Genomic DNA, 17,238 nt, shown 5'->3' with positions numbered 1-17,238 from the left:
CCAGTGTTGGAGTCCCTGTGTCTGAACTCTGCCACCAAAACCGATTACACTATTGGAATGAAAAGGGCAACTAGAATCCAGCTTTAATGCTTTTTTCCCTAGGATAAAATAGAGTATTTCTATCTCAATGGAAGAGACTGGGAGGAAAAAAAAAAAACCAACAACTTATAGATCTTAGAAGATGTGATAAGTGATACTTAAAAACAGCTAATGTCTCAGAATGCCCGCTAATTACAGTTCATGTATTTGCTCACTTTATTAATATGCAAATATGATGGTAAGAGTTGTTCCAAAAATTAACCTTGTCGACAAAACCATTTCCAGGAAACTGATGAGATCCACTTAATCACATCTCTGACTTTAATACCAGCATTGGCCCTGGCAGACTAATCTCCCTCTAAATATTGTTTACAGAAAATGACTGCAGAAGCTGCATGTTGTAACCTTAGCCATTATTATTTGGAATCAAGTTTACATCCGTGAATGATGACACTGCAGGGCAGTGGATGGAGACTAGATCTCAATACATGCCTAAACCCAGATGAGACTTCTTCCAAGTGAGCTTGAATCAGAATTTAAACTTTTCTTTTTAGATTAGAGCACAGCCTTTTCAGCTTTTATTGCAGACACGTGAAAAAAACACATACCAAATAGCAATCTTTTAGATTTGCATAATATATTGGTGTAAATATGTGTTTACACATTTAAGGGTTTTTTTGTTTTTCTGTTTTGTTTGTTTGTTAATTCTTAAGAGACCGAGTGGCTTCACTGAGTTACCGTGTCCTGGATGAACCAGATAAAGTTCCTGTTGTAAAAATCGATGAGAGAGGTTTCCTTAACTCTGGGTCTTTGATAGGATCATCAACAATCGAAGTGATTTCACAAGAATCCTTTGGGATCAACCAGACCATTGTAGCTGCTGTTAAGGTAGTATCATCTCTCTTTCTTTGCAGTTTTCAGTTCAGAGTATATCTTTACTACTGCAACAGGGATGGTTAACTGCACAATTTGAACTTCGCTTCTGAAAAATGTGAAGTATAGGAATTAATAGTCAGTTCCAAGCTTTGGAAGAAAGTTTAATATACTAAACTAGATGGATATACATTAAATCCCAGTAAATTCTTAAATTCGGCACATTTTACAAAAAGGTCTTTGTGTGCATGTGCCTTAAACTTTAAAAAAAAAAAAAGTTTGTCCTAAAAATCTCTTAGAAGGCTCATAATTACAGAAGTTCAAATTAAAAAAAAAAAAAAAGTTAATGTCATAAACATGCATTTTGCAGTGTGTGAAAAAAGTAAATATCATCTGGAGTAAATAATATAAATGCAGCATCTGTTGTGAGGTACCTAAGTGTTACCTAGATATTCAAGGTATTAGAGATGTAACTGTACAGTGCCCAAAAATTTCATTTTCTCTGCTGTTTCCCAGCAGTTCAACTTTTGCATGTAACAAGAATGTCTGTGTGAGCCTATCTTATCAGATGTAATAATTTAGCTGTTGTTGCCTGTATTTGGTGAGCTGGCAAGGAGCATGTCCAAGGCTGCCCTGTGTGCCTAAGCTACACTGAAATGTGGATGCTTCAGGGAAGGACAAATCGGTACCAAAACTCAGCAGTTTGTTTCCAGGCTAATGAAACGTCTTTCTTTCTCAGAACTTCATCTGTTGATTGAATGCTGTTATGTGAAGTTTAATGTATCTTACTGGTTGGGCACTTAGGATGCTAAGAGAACATGTCCTTCATTTCTGTTCAAAAGTCCTTGTGCCAAGAACTTTCTACATCCGGCAACATGACCCTTGAGATACTCACTGCTCCACTTCCTCTTATCACTTTTTACTCTGTCAGCATCTTTCCTATATCCCAGCCAAAGGAGAAAGACACATAATTGAGTGCTGACTTCAAATTATTTGTAAGTTTAATTATTATAATCACTGTGAAGTGGCTTGATGTTTTTTTCCTTTGAATTTTGTTTTTCACTGCAATGTTCAGCTCTGTCCGTAGGACAGCGTGTAGGTTTGTCCTCCTTGGTGGAGAATAAAAAAAGAAATGGGTGGTTTAGTTTCACTAATGCCACTCCTGCTGCTAGATGGTGGCGGTGAATTTCTACAGCTCTGTTATAGATGACCTTGTTTCTTCCCTTCACTGCTAGATCCAGTGAGTGAAAGACATCTAATGAGTTTGAGGTTGGCTCAAATGACATTTAGTCAGCATACAGTGGTACTGAAGTTAAACTCCCCCTTTGTGCATCCTTTCTGTTCACAGTTAGGAGATGGCAGAACTGTGGAGTCAGTGCACTATGATATTAAGCTTATGAGCTCTTTGTAGTAGGAACCATCTCAGTTTCAGCATCTTGTACAACTCATTTGTTTTCCTGTACTTATTAGGACTATACTACTTTTATGGAAATAATATTTTTAACCTTACAGTAACCTCATGAGGTAATACGGTGCTGCTGCCTTCATTTTATGGATGAAGAACTGAGAGTTTGAGTGGTTTTCCTGAAGGTCACATAAAAAAACCTGTGACAGAGCAGGAGATGAGCTTGAATCTGTTGTGTCATTCTAAGGCAGAGTTCTCTCCTTCACGTCGTCCTTCCTTTCATAAGTTCTTGCTTTGTCTATTTACAACTGTACACAATTAAGAACCAAACTGCTGCAGCAGCATCACTTAACACTTAGACCTTCAACTTTGCCCAAAAAAAGACTATGCTATATAAGCTGAGGAGGGCGGTGGAAGTAAGGAGTGACAGTGTGCTTAGCATGAAAGCAAGCTAAGCACTTGCCTGTACCAGCTGTACTCAATGGAAATTTTTTTTTTAAATACAAAATACTTTAAAAATGGAGATGCTTTAACAGTAAATAGCTGTTTTCATCAATATTAAATTTAGCAGTTGTCCCTTGTGGGACAGTTTTTGGATTTAAAAGTATAACAAGCTTGAAAATCTGTCAGGGAAATGGTGGTTTTGTTAGCTTGTGACCTCAGCTAGTTGGGCAGATGACTATATGCACTGATATTTTAACTGACTATATCAGCCTGTAGAGTAGACAGTTGTATATACTGATATTCTAGCCACTCTTTTTTTTCAGAATCACCAAAGATGCTATTTGCTTGAGGCCAAATTTGTCCTTTCCTTTTTAAGTTTTGACATGTACATTTTCACGTTGCAGAGTGTTACATTTATCTGAGCCTCTTATGTCAGAAAAAAGGGATTTTCCTACAAGACAAGCTTGAGGGCTTCTTTTAAAGTAGTTTTCTATATATATTTGAGGGGTTTTGCTTTCTCTATCCTTCCATTATTTATTTCCCAACAGCTGTAACAGAACAGATATAGTTGTTTTTGTTGGGTAATTTTGCTAGTTAATCTAGATAAGTTAAAGAGGAATAGTAATATGTTATTTAAAACAAAACAAAACGGTTGCGAAGTCTTTGTCTCTAGACAAACTTCCTTCATTGGAGCGTTACTGCAAAAATGTGGGGATGTGCACATATGGATAATCTAGCAGATTTTTTCTAAAACTTTGGAGCAGTTCCTGACCTCTGTCTTGGTTGAGGAGAAACATTGAGGCAACAACATGCAGGCTGGTGACCAGCGAGGATTTGTTAGATGCCAGTTCTGCCTGCTTTTGTCTATTGCACGTGCCTCGGGACGGCCTGGCTGCAGCACCCTCCACCCAGCACTACCAGGGCGAGTGTGCCCAGTGATGGGTCAGAAAAACCGCCCCAGCACCCAGCTCAAGAGAAAAGGTCATGGGTCTTGTTCCTTCCCACCTCTGGGAGCCCTGCTGTCAGACCACTGCGGGCCTCTTTGAGGGGCAGCAGTTTGTAGTACGATGTTGCTTGACAAGGATCACTAGGGAACAGCTTTGCAGCTATTGCTCGTGTTTCCTCCGCTGGGCAAACCTTCACTCAAACAGAGCCGAGGCTGTTGGAGACTGGATATCATCTTGGCTTTCTCACCTGGTGCAAGGAAACTGGGGAGACAGTGACAATTTCATCCCCTTGCTCTCACATGGATTGCAAGTTACTTCTGTTCTAGTAACTGGGGAATGAATTACACTTTTTATTTCAAGATTTACTGGGAGAGAAGTCTAGGGGCAACTTGTTCTCTTGCGTATCCAGGGAGTCTTAATAGTTTTAATTTATAGAATAATAATGTAGTCTCTGAAGTCTGTGAGGTGTGTTTCTATATCATTATTGCTTGCTTCAATTCCCAGTGCTATTAGAGGAGAAAACTAAGAAATATCTGTTGGGAGGATGTAAGGAAGACAGAGTCAGACTTTTCTCAGTGGTGCTCAATGACAGGGCAAGATGGAACGCACAAAAATTGAAACACGTGAAATTCTGTCTGAACATAGGACAGCACTTTTTTACTGTGGTGGCTCTTGACCACAGATTGCCCAGAGATTGTGGAGTCTCCGTCCTAGGAGATGCTGAAGACCTGCCTGCACATGATCCTGGGCAACTGGCTGTAGGTAACCCAGCTTGAGCAGGAGGGGCTGGACTAGGCAATCTCCAGAGGCTCCTTTCAACCTCAGCTATTATGTGATTCTGTGAAATACAGGTACTGATAACAAAAGTTCCATGTTTCAGTACTGTCATATGGCTAAACATATTGCAAATGGTTCATAAAGGAAGCTTTGTATATTTGCATAATAAGAATACTTATAGAGGCATCAAAAAAGCAATTTAATCTTGCTTTTCGCTGCTGATGTTCTTACAGGTCTATCCCATCTCCTACCTAAGAATCTCGATGAGTCCTGTTCTGCACACACAAAACAAAGAGGCATTATTGGCTCTTCCCCTGGGTGTGACACTGACATTTACGGTCCATTTTCACGATAACTCTGGAGATATTTTTCATTCACATAATTCTGTGCTCAACTTCGCAACAAACAGGTAGGTACCTATCACGGGTGTCAGTTACAGAGAACAAAAAAAGGCCATAACCCAGCTACAGCAAGGAACAAAGATTGTTCCAAAGATACCAAGTGAAGATATAGCTTGGACCGGGATTAGCAAAGAAAGAATTTCATCTCTGCGGTCTTCAGAGGCACCGTAGCAGAAAGAAGAGTTCCGGTTAGCAATCGATACTCTCTAGCAAATGGAAAGTTGCCCAGATAAGCATGATCCCCAGTGGGGCATGCTGGGGTAAATTTCTGCTTTAAGTGACTCTGAATCATCAGATTGCATACATCAGTAGCCTATATAAACAATTGATCTTACTAGCGTCTGCCTCATCCTGCCTCTTTTCTCCTAGTGCTTTGTTACACTGACTCACTTAAGTCTTATATAAGATGGTGAACGTTCTGGACTGGGGGTTCTCTCTTCAGATGTGTTTGTACAGCCTTTGCACAGCAGAGCGAAGCCTCAAAATGCCTTTTGGTCTCTGCCTCAAAGAATAATAAATACTATAAAACGGCCTTCTTTGGTCATTAGTAAACAGTCACTAAATCCATTACTATAACATAGCTTGTTTTCTGCAGAGCACTTTGCAGTTATAACACACTGATCATGATTAAAAGGGCGGGGGGGGAAAGGGTTGAATGCAAGATTTTTCCCATTTTCCTGTTTGTGTGATCTGCAGAAATTTCTGTAGCATACGAAGGTCCCTGAGATAACATTGCCCTAGCTTCTAAAATAGATGTGAAGAGATGCTTTGGCATAGGGCTAATTATTAGCTCTGGAGAGAGAAGCACTGCTCATTAACCTCAGGTGCAGCACTGCGGTGACCCAGCTGTACTGCTGTCAGGACCTTCACTGTCTCTGTGCGGTGCTGCCAGGGTGGCAGTCTCTGTGCTGGCTGCACTTACAAGTGCTCCGCGTGTCAGCGCGTTTGGTAAACCTCAGAGCTCGGAGTCAACTGTGATTTAGCTTTGTAAAGTTATGTCTGGAAAGCTGCATATTGGTGTTTAAATTTCTTTGCTTCTTAACTCCCTGAGAAAGGGGGAAAGAGACAGATTACCTCATTCTAAAGCTCTACAATTCTTAAATTAGGAAGTAGTTCTCATACATTATTATGACCTCGGTATTTCCTCAGCATAAGAATGTGAGAACTGAAATTTGCCTCAGTAGCACCTAAATCATTTGAATTATTTGTCTTATTTTGTCAGACTTTATTAGAAGATAACCATTGCTGAAAACAAGAAGTCAACCATCTAAAAGTTCAATACCTACTATTTATTGTAGAGATGATGACATTAGCAAACTTGCCTTAATATAAAAGCATTTCTTTTTATCCTTAGAGATGACTTTGTACAGATTGGGAAAGGAGCCACAAACAACACATTTGTAATCCGGACTGTAAATGTAGGTTTGACCTTGCTTAAAGTCTGGGATGCAGAACACAGTGGAATTGCAGACTACATCCCACTTCCTGTGCAACATGCCATTTTTCCTGAAGTCATAGATGTGGTGGTAGGTGATGTCCTCTGTTTGAGTACTTCGCTGACAAACCAAGAAGGTAAGCAGCACTTCAGTTGCTGTGTTTTTGCAGCTGTATAATTTGACATCAGTGTGACTCTTTCTCATTCTCAGGAAAACTAAATGCATAATTTATGATGTTTGTTCAGAATCAAATGTCACTGTTCTTGTTAATGATAAAAATAGGTTTGATCAACTCCTCTAATTTTAATTGTACCATGCAATATGTCGCTTGTATTGAATTCACGAGTATCAGGCTTCAGACATTTCCATTCCATTAGCTTGAAAGGCTTGTTTTTCATGGGAATCATGCAGAGTCAGGACTGTCTAACTTCACTCACTGTATTTGATTCTTTGTATTAATGGGCTTTTGTCAGAGTAACTGCAAGTCAGTTCGGTGTTGGGCTGCCAGCCTTCCACCACACGAGACCCTAGAATCTAGTTTCTGTGACTTGGGAAGTGAGTGTACCTACACTACCCGTGCAGTGGGTACATGCATACAGACACCATTGGGATAATGAAATGCTTCTGTTAGCATAAATTTGTTGAACAGTGTCCAAATGGTGTGTCTTCTCAGGCCTGCCGGGTGTATGGAGCTCCTCGTTACGTTCTGTTCTTCAGGTCGACTCCAGGACGGGCGTAGCAGTGGCAAGGGATTCTGGTGTTGTCACTGTCTATTATGAGATTCCTGGATTACTTAAAACATACAGAGAGGTGAGGCGCTGTTAAATTCCACCAGAACTGCTGAAGTTGGTTTGTTTCAGGTGGACCCTCACCAAAAATGTATTCTATGATTTTTTTTTTTTTGTTATAAATATTGAGAAACATTCTTTTTAAAGGAAAAAGTATTAGAAATGCAAATACTTGGAAAGTATTTGGTATGTGTCCAAACACAGCATGGGTTTTTTAATCATGTCTGTTAAGGAGGAAAATTTAGCATAATAGTTTCTATTTTTAGCCTATACTTATATTGTACATTTTGATTCCTTTGCTTGGCTCAGTTCTTTCCAGATGCTAAGCAATTTTTGAGTATGGCAGTTTTTATGAATGAAGTTTCACTGCAGGATGAGATGCCAACAAGAACTTTCTAAAGTGTTGTACCATATTGCTGTGCATCACTGATCAGAACTATTCAAATTATTTTATCTACAGTGCAGTCGTACTGTTGACACAATTCACTGTATCAGCTAACATTAAGCACTAGACATTCTTTTAAAATTAAATGTAGGCATAGAGCTGTATGCCTATTAACTTATGGGGGTTGGGAGAGAGAAAAAATGGGTTTTTTTCTAGCTTAAATTGTCTTTAAAGGCAGTTCCTAAAATTAGAGAAATGTAGGATTTCTTGGAAAGAGAAACACGACCTCTTGGAGTCTTCTGTTATACATTGAAGGACATATGCGTTTCTCAATCAATCCAATCTGGTTTTGCCATAATTTTTATTTGTCAAAACGGTTTTTGGTAACAATGTACCTCATCTTTTTTTCAGATAACGATTAATATACCTCAGAGGACTACAGCATTGCATGTAAGTGGAGTGAAAACAAGCTTACAAGGAGTTGCAGCCTCAAAAGTGATAGTTTCAATTGGGGAGAGAAATAAAAATTTGAACGGTATGCTGAAAAAAAATCTTTATGCTAATTGTTTATTGCATGTTTGTATATTCATGATAGGTGATTTTGGTTTGTGTTTTGTTTTGGTTTTTTTTGTTTGCTTTTAATGGTCTATGAAGCTGGTGTAGCAAGATCTGTGAACCTCTAGTGCCTTTCCAGAATCCCAGGAGCTCTAGAAGAATCTTAGGGCCATGTTACAGAATTCGGAGGGTGTTCTGGGGCACTATTAAGATTTCACAGCTAATAAAATCGGTAGATAGTAGAAGTGTCATTTTTGATTATATCAAAACCAGTTAAACAGTCAAAATCAGCTGAGTGTTTGCTTATGTGTTTAATTCTAATTGCCTTCTTGAAGTTACCATTTTTTTCTTACTGAGTGTGTTTAGTTACCATCCCTAAATCTTTCACAGAAATTATCAGCTATTAGAATCAATACAAAGATTAAGCATCATGTTGTGTCCTCTATTTAGTAAGCTCTATTGTGTTTGATTTTAGTTCCTTTTAGTTTTTAGTTTAACACTTAGCATTTGTTCAAATAGTATTTTATTGCACCTTATGTAAATTAGTAGCCTACCAAAAATACCATCTTGCCAGATACTAAAGTATAAATCAAGACTCCAAGGATCATACAAGTTACTCAACAGACACGTCTGAGCTGAAAATTCTCTATAGTTTGCTATTCCAGTAAATAAATTATTCCTGTGGAAAAAAACCCCACAACATATAACATTTTCATTTGCTGTCCTTTGAAGATTAGACCTGAGATTGGACAGCAGTCTATAATTTCCAGCTATTTTAAGATCATCATAACCTTGTGAAACTGTTTCAGAAGGTGTCAGAATAACCTGATATTTCAAGCCATGGTTTTGCTTTTAATTAATTAAAAGTTAATTAGTTATAATTTTCCTTTCTAATTAATTAGAGATTAATTTTTTCTTCCCCTTAGGGGAGTGCTTGCCTGCTCAGATTGAAGCCATTGCTGAATTACAACCACAGTCCCTTATCAATTGTCATCTAGATTTTAACAGCGATGCGTTTGACTTCCCAGCACGTGATATTTTTATAGCAGAACCTGGATTTGATGCAGTTTCAGGTAAGAAGTCTCCAGGCGAACACTCTGAATTCTGCTGTGGTTTAGTCCAAATGCCCTTTGGCCCAGCAGATTTCCTTCTGAAGCCTCTGAGCTTTGATGTGTAGGATTTCAGGCTTCAGTGAGTTTTTAACCTGTACTCTCCTTGTTTAACTCTTGAGTTTCCTGATTGTGGCAAAAACATTTATTTGTTTTAAGAGAAAGCCAGAAATCAGTGACAACCCATTTCACATGTTTTTCAGAGTTGTGGTAGTAAGTCAGGAAGAGACTCAGCAGCATTCTTTTACTTGGGAGGGGGGAACAAGCTTTGATATGGTTTTTCTGACATATTTGTAGGTATGTGCACAGTCCAGTAGTACCTTGAGACAGAAGTGATGGTATTGCAGAATGTAGACGTTATACACTGGTGTCACACTTTATAGACTAGCAGCTGCCATCTTGCACTCCAGCTGAACTGTACAAAAATTAGATTGCCTTGTGTATAACAATTTGGAAAAGAATATCAGGCCCTGTATTTGTTGTTTGTATTTGTTAAACTAGGGAAGCAAAACACTTTGTCCTTCAGCTGGTACAAATGAGCACTCAGGTAACAAATATTTCAAAACTGGATATCTCTGCAGCTGTAGTAAACATCTAGTGTCTCTCTTAAGTGTTTTCCTGCCATACATCAGTGCCTTTACCAATCACTTAAATGCAGTGGAAGACAAGACTAGGGATAGGAGAAGTAATGATGGGTTTGAATGTCTGTGTACCAAGGATCTTCAGGTTTCACCAAATTATGCTCTACAGTCAGATATTCTTTGTGTTTGATGCTGGTCTTGTAAAAGCCCTGCCACTGTAGTTACTGCAGTATAGCTAACCTCAGTGATTAAAATGAAAGAAATAGCATGAATGTGAAAATTTGGTGAAAGTAATAACATTTTTAATTCTTTGTATTCTGCAATTTAAATGTTTCTGGAATTTATCATGGTTTCAAACTTCCCTGCACAACCTGAGTGCTGTAATTTCTTATGAAAGGTAGAATTGTTATGTATCCCCAAAACAGTATAAACTGGGACTTAAAAGGAGGGGAAATTACCAGATACTGTGGAAATGGAAATAAAGTTGTCAACAACACATTTAGTGTTTTATAACCACAACGTGATTTTTAAAAGAACCAAAGTACTATGGACTGTATGGAAATAACATTATCTGTTAGATTAGTCCCTGTACCCATTGTGCAAAACAGACAGTAATAGTGGCTGCCTCTGTTACTTTGTCAGGGAAAGAAAACAACAAGAAAACATCTACCCAGCAAGTTCTGCTTGGTACTTAATGCTTTGTATCTTCCACACTGGGGGAATTTTTTTACTATCTTTATTGCTCATAATAGGCAAATAGGTCCCATAAGAGACTAGAAACATGGTGAATATCTAACCTTTAAAGAAGCTTTTATAAATAATAAACCATGTCTCCGCAGAATTGATGATGGTGATGGTAACTGACTAAAATTTTAACATTAGGTGAAGAGAATATGAAATAAGATGTTGAATTTTGTCTTCAGTGAAACCTTTCTATCCATATTAGCATAAATGTTATAGTCAAAGTGGAATCGAGTCTCACTGGCGTATTAAAATGAAATGTGACTAGAAACTGCCATTTTAGTGTTTTTATCATGATATTTAGCCTGGGATAAGATATATCTTCTGTTTTAGCACTGGATGCTTGGACCAGCAGACATACTCCCATTCACCTACACACTCCTGATCTTGCTGTCTGTTGAATTTTACCACTTTTTTTAGCTCTCCTAAAGATGTCACAGAAATCTCACTCTGCATGGAGAAAAAAATCATAAAGATGAGCAATTAACAGTCAGACTGCTTTTGTTTCTCTAGGACATTACACCTGTTCCATCACAATGCACAGGCTTACTGACAAGCAGCTGAAGCATCTCAGCATGAGTAGAACTGCACTCAGAGTTACAGCTTCAGTCCAAGGCAGCCACTTCTCTGGGGAGCAGATCAGCACTGAGGTGCCATTCAATCCTGGGTTTTATGCTGACCAAACTGAAATGCTTTTAAGTAACCATTACACAAGCTCTGATGTGAAAATATTTGGTGCCACTGAAATTCTTGATACTCTGGAGGTGAGTGTATTGCCGGAAAGTACCACAACACAGTTGACAGCATTTTGAACTGTTACATGCAGCTTTCTAACCAAAGGCAGTCTGTGACACCTTTACCATGTCAAGATTGTTCCTGAGATGATTTGGAAATACTTACTGTGGAATGTATTCCTCCTCAGTTTTCACTTTTGTGTTGGGATAGTAGAAATGTGTGAGGCTCACCTGTGTGCTAGCAGGGATGTGTTAACCAGCTTGCAGGTGGGCAAGCAGAAAATCTGCCTGATCCCTAGCAGCAGGGGTAGGTTCTTGCCCACTTGCTTGTTTGACTGCCCATGGTTCATGTAGCCTAGTAAGGGATGCTTTGATTTTTGCCTGTATGGGATTAGCCCAGACCCACAGAGATGACGGTTAATAGGGCGAGTTTAACAATAAAAAGGGGTGAAGTGCTGCAGGTGTTACTGTAAAGTTGTAACTGAGTCCAACTCCTGCTGAGGGGTGAGTTCCTCTGTGTTTCTGTGGAATAACATATTTCTGATACGTGGCCTGGAAGATGGATATGTGCTGTGCTCTCTCAAGCAGTCTGTTTCAGGTTGGTTTTTTTTCCTCGGCAGGTGAAATGTGGGTCACCAACAGTGAAGGCGTTTGAGAAGGAGAAATCCTACGGGCTGCCTAGTTATGTAGTCTACACCGTTAGTCTGTCTGATCCAAGAGTTTCAAGCCAGGGATCCTTATCAACCACTCTAACTGTCTCTAGTCCTATGACTGACCAGTCTATCACTATCCCAGTGACAGTGATTTACTTGACTGACAGAACCAGTGCACCAGTGAGACGTAAGTTTATCTCTAGACTTCATATGCCAGCATAAACCTCTAACTTCCATTAATGTTCATGAGGTTATAAAATTTGGTGTGTGAAAATTGAGCTGGCAGCTAAGCTTATCAATTGACATGTGAGCTGCTCACTGTGACCAGAAGACTTGAATACAATTGCTCGTTATGACTGAAGCTGGATGTATTTTCTTTTTGGGTCAGTGCAAAATGCTCTGTTGAAGTTGACTTGAATATCCCAGTGCTAAAGTGTCTCAAAGTAAATTTTTTTTTTGCTCTGCTCTTATTTACTCTAAAGCATGCCTTGTTATTTTGAAAACAGATTAGCATTTTAGGTCTGAGAAAGTAAAGAACACACTTAAGACATTGTATATCAATGTATATCAATTTAAGACATTGTATATCAATGTCTTAAGCTGCAAATTTTGAAGACTGCATTGGAAATAGTCACTAGAATTGAAGTCATATTATCTAAGTTGATCAAGCTTATTTGCTATAAATAAAAACCTTCTTTTGGCTATTTCAGTTTTAGTTAAGAACTGTTAACTCTTAAAGCAGATTGGAAAAGATGCTGTTTTAACTCAATATTGTCTCCTCTTAATTGGTTCTACAGATGGCGCAAGCCTGTTCCAGCACTTTCTTGATTCTTACCAAGTAATGTTCTTCACTCTTTTTGCACTGTTAGCCGGGACAACTATTATGTTTATAGGTAAGAGAATGAAAGATTGCAGAAGTATTTTTTTCCATAAATTCTTACAATGTATTAGCTGTAAGATATAAAGGAATAATTGCCATGTGAAATGATTTTGATTTTTGTTGTTGTTTTTTTGTTTGGGCCTCTTCCCTCTTCCCTCTTCCCTCTTCCCTCTTCCCTCTTCCCTCTTCCCTCTTCCCTCTTCCCTCTTCCCTCTTCCCTCTTCCCTCTTCCCTCTTCCCTCTTCCCTCTTCCCTCTTCCCTCTTCCCTCTTCCCTCTTCCCTCTTCCCTCTTCCCTCTTCCCTCTTCCCTTCTTCTCTTTTTTCTTTTCTCTTTAATTTTTTACAATGTCTTGCAGCCTATTATGCAGTTTTCTTACCGAAAGAACAGCACAGTCATCCAGCATTTACCCCAAGGACAACTCCTCAACACAGCCATAACAGTAAGCAGCTGTTACTCAGTTATAAATGAATGAATCGTTAAGTGGCTGTTGCGTTTGAGTTGAATGTAGGGAGGTATGGCTGTGAGAAAGCCTGTATAGTGTATATTACAACAAGCACTGTGCCAGTTCCTAGGAAATTTGTTGCTCATCCTCCTGCCTCACTCCCCAACCTCCCCTTTACCCACTGCTAATTCTTTTGAAGGTCTTGGCCAGATGCAGCCACGTTGGAAATAAGGAGTGGGTTAAAAGTGTAAGAATTCATGCAAATTGCCAGATAGATGAGAAGAGGAGAGAGATCCACAATTTTCCTTCTGCTGAGGGAAAGTAAAGCGGAGCTCAGCTGCTGACACGATGTGCTTGGCAGCAGCTGCCTGGTTAGTCAGCTCACGCGACATCGGATTAGCTGCGGCGTGTGCTGCATCTCTGTGCTGTCTGTGTGCTGGGAGGGACTGTGAGCAGGGGCTAGAGCAAGGGACAGGCAAGGGCGGACGTTAGGGGGCAAAGGACACAAGACTGTAGAAGACTTAGTTGTGTTGCTTAGGGAACAGTTTGTTCCTTCACTGCTTTTGACCTTGCAGTCATGTTTTATCTATTTTTTGACATATTTATTGCTTATCTTACCTATTTGCAGTGTTGCAGAATCAAACCTTCAGAAATATGCAAAAAATACCCATTCACTTGGAAGGTCTGTAATCAACAGTGGCTATTAAAACAAAATTGACATTATTATAGATGTATTTAAGTTACGGTGAGCTGTAGTCCTGTTTGTAAAAACACATGCCTGATGCTTCAGATAAAATAAGGCAAATTGAAACTGAAAGTTACTTGCTGAGGTGAAATGTGTTGTGGCCTCCTCAGAAGACTTAATTATTTGATTAAAGTTCTTAACAGGAAGGATTTATTGATACTCATAAGATGCCTTTTCAATAGGCAATAAGCTAAAGGGGTTATTTCACTTTGAATGGATCATTAGACTCGCTTGCCAGGTGTTCCAGCAGATGATCAACAGCAGTTACTTGTTTCTTACTTCTACCTGAGTATGATTGGGTTTTTTCTTCTTTTCCCCTGTGTTTTAGGTTTCTCTGTATCACCAGCGCTTTCCTTCAGTTCTCAGTCCTCAAGCAGGAGAACAAGCCCATCATCCATGCTCTGGAGCACTGATTATGGTTCACGTTAGAGACAGCAGGACTTGTCTTCACGCACTAGGGCTGGAAAATAAAAAAATAAAACTCAGTGCCTTGAACAATAGCAAATTTAAGAACTTTCACAGTTTTGATGTGTTTCAAGTCATCTCTTGAATGTAACTAGCATCATAATTATTTTTTTTATATATTTAGAGCTCAATTTTTTTTCTGTCAATGCTTCAGTTCTCTAAAAGTTACCTGCTGTTCTATGCTCAGTTGACAAGGATGACTGGACAAAAAGCAGTGTTTGTGCTAAGCTGGCTTTCTTGCACTCTTCAAGCAACTAGAAGTTACGTCTAAGTGATAGCGATAAAAGTTTTTTATTTACTTTTGCAAAAGTCAACTTTCTTGTTAATGAACTTTTTAAAAAAGGGAAATAGAAAACCAGGTCAAATATGAGCCAAAAATATGAAGGATTATATATTTCAAAGAAGTAGTTTCTTATTTTGAGTTCCAAAGACTCAGGAATGTACTGCACTGATAAGTGTTCTTATGTTTAGCCTTACAATGTGATTCATCACCATAATTTGCTGTTTTAACATTAGGAATGCTGGAACAACTGTGAATAATGTGGAGGTTTTTTATAACAACAACAAAAAAGAAAAACGTAAATATCTTAGTGCGGCTTCCTTTGGGTACAACAGCAGTATTCCTTCCTTGTTATTGTAAGCACTTTTTTTGGACTGGGAATGTGAAAGCACGTGCCTTCTAAGAGGACCTTTCTTCTGGTAGTAAATATTTTTAATTGAAGGCAATTGTCTTACCTGTGTTCTGATATAAGTATAATACATTTATATAGGTCATTTCACATATAGAAGTACCTCAATAGAAACTGAGCCTCCTTTTATTACCACTAGTCACCTGGTGCACTGAAACGTAAGTGGCTTATTTCACACTTACAGTGAGTGACCTTTTCAGTTGGTTCCATCTGCTTGTCTCTGGTGTATTCATGTACAAACTGATACAGCCACACCCAGAATCTTCATTTAAACTATACAGTAAGATATTACTGGTGTCACCAGACTTTGGAATATTTGTACCGTAATATCCTACTAATAAGTGCTCATTTGTGAGTCTGTAAAATACAGTGTAGCATTTAACTGCATAAGTATTAATGTGGGGTTTTTTTGGTTGACTTTGTTCTTTCTCTTGAGTGGCTAAGACACACAGATCTAGAATGCACAATTCTGGGTACATCAGAAAGTACTCTGCTAAACCAGGCAGCTGATCACTGTGTGCTCAGGTGTATTTTGCTTTCTAAACAAGATGGCAGAGGTGTGCTGACATGAACATTCTTCCAAATTCATTTTAAACAAATGAGAAGAAAAACTTGGTTCCAATTCTTAGTCCTAAAATACTTCCCTGAGAATAGGGAAAAAAAAAGTGTCTCAGTTGGAATCCTTTGAGGATTATAATCATAATCACCGTAACTTTTAATCCGTAACGAGTATTTAGCAGCTATCAGATAAGGGCTTTGTTTACATGTGACAAATATCACAGTTTTATTTGTGAATAACTTTCTAGCTGTCTGAACTCTCCTAAGGACCATAATGAAAGTGATCACAATTGTTCTATTTCAAAGAACAAAATACTTCATGCAGAATATACTGTGCACGGAACTATGCGGGCAAATAGTCAGAGGAATGGAATGCAGACACATTTTATGGCGTACAGTTTTGGTTTCATGCAGTATTACAAAAAAGCAACATTGTTACTTGTTATTATATTGAGTCTTGTGTAACTTATTGGCTAGCTTTGGAGAAGCTGTGCCTTATATGCTAGTACTACTTAAAATTGACAATTCGGATGTAAATAATAATCATTTGTATCTGTATTATTTAATAAAGCTTTGTAAGATTCCTTTAGTACGCTGTTGATGAACTTGCTTGTGTTTTGGCTATTCAGAATTTAGCAGAAGAGTATATTATTTGTACTTCACCTCCTACAGCCCCTTAGTATGTGCAGTCATGGTTTTACACTCATAATTTTCACATTTGTTGACAATGGAATGTTTTTAAATACTTTGACCACTTTAAATCTAGTATTTGTTGTCAGAGGCTTTTCCTGGTTCTCACTAAGCATCTGCAATTCCTGCTGAAGTCAGTGGTGGCTGAAGAAGCAGCTCTTCTGTCTTCCAGGTTTGTTCAAACTTCCCACTTTGCTCATCTGGGTTTTTAAGGAAAGACATCATCTTTCTCCATTTCCTTTCAGAGAGAAATTAAAGGGTTATGAGTATCTCAGTGCCACTGTGATAAACATTTCAGAAATGCTTACAGGAAGGGTTTTGCTCTCCTATTCCTTCTCTTTCCCATTCAGCCTACCAGTCTGGCACTGAATGTCCTGAAAAATTAACTTCTCCAAGTGGTGGGAGTACTTTGGCAAATGCCCACTGTTTATAGTTGCAGTCTCCTGGCATGCATCTTCATGAACTGTGATTTCCTACAAGCTAGAGCTAGCTGGGAGGAAAAAAAAATAATTATGAAACAGGAAGCTGGTATGGTTCAGGAGCCAACCTGCTGCAAGCTTTTAGGAACTTGAGTGGTCTGTTGGGTGACTGCTGTGTGGGTGGGATTTGGGGATATAAATTTTTCTGAGCAAGTTGCTGCCAATATAAAGATGAATATTTTTAAAAAATTTTTTTAATTGACTAAAATGATGTTGGGGTGTTCTGCATTTGATGCTGAGTTTTTCCTCTATTCACTTACTGCTTGTTCCGGAGTGTTTGCTCCTCTGAGTGGGAGAAGGGTGGCTGGGAACGTGTGTATGTTATGTTAGACGTCTCATGTGAGTTGACTTGTTAAGTTTATTAGGTAACAAAACAGTCAGTGCTGCACTCGGACCCAGGCCTTGAACTCTTCACATTCA

At 38.7% G+C, this 17,238-nt stretch overlaps 1 protein-coding gene across 3 annotated transcripts in view; it reads left to right on the top strand.

The window, feature by feature from the left end:
• Positions 1 to 16,238, top strand: part of NUP210 (nucleoporin 210) — a 67,852-nt gene extending 51,614 nt beyond the window's left edge. For 2 of the 3 annotated variants that reach the window (XM_074879794.1, XM_074879795.1), the window contains 11 exons: positions 753 to 927; positions 4,719 to 4,894; positions 6,241 to 6,458; positions 6,996 to 7,132; positions 7,907 to 8,030; positions 8,977 to 9,123; positions 10,995 to 11,245; positions 11,836 to 12,055; positions 12,666 to 12,761; positions 13,106 to 13,189; positions 14,266 to 16,238. In XM_074879794.1, the coding sequence (XP_074735895.1) occupies positions 753 to 927; positions 4,719 to 4,894; positions 6,241 to 6,458; positions 6,996 to 7,132; positions 7,907 to 8,030; positions 8,977 to 9,123; positions 10,995 to 11,245; positions 11,836 to 12,055; positions 12,666 to 12,761; positions 13,106 to 13,189; positions 14,266 to 14,366 (1,729 nt within the window). In that variant the 3' untranslated portion in view covers positions 14,367 to 16,238. Of the gene's footprint in view, positions 1 to 752; positions 928 to 4,718; positions 4,895 to 6,240; positions 6,459 to 6,995; positions 7,133 to 7,906; positions 8,032 to 8,976; positions 9,124 to 10,994; positions 11,246 to 11,835; positions 12,056 to 12,665; positions 12,762 to 13,105; positions 13,190 to 14,265 lie in introns of those variants that run through there. The other variant, XM_074879796.1, reaches the window with a different exon arrangement.
• Positions 16,239 to 17,238: the final 1,000 nt, after the last annotated feature.

The sequence above is a fragment of the Strix uralensis genome, chromosome 10 (genome assembly GCF_047716275.1).
Source record: "Strix uralensis isolate ZFMK-TIS-50842 chromosome 10, bStrUra1, whole genome shotgun sequence".
NCBI lineage: Eukaryota > Metazoa > Chordata > Aves > Strigiformes > Strigidae > Strix > Strix uralensis.
The sequence above is the reverse complement of the archived record's forward strand: the minus strand, read 5'-3'. Positions and strand labels throughout refer to the sequence as shown.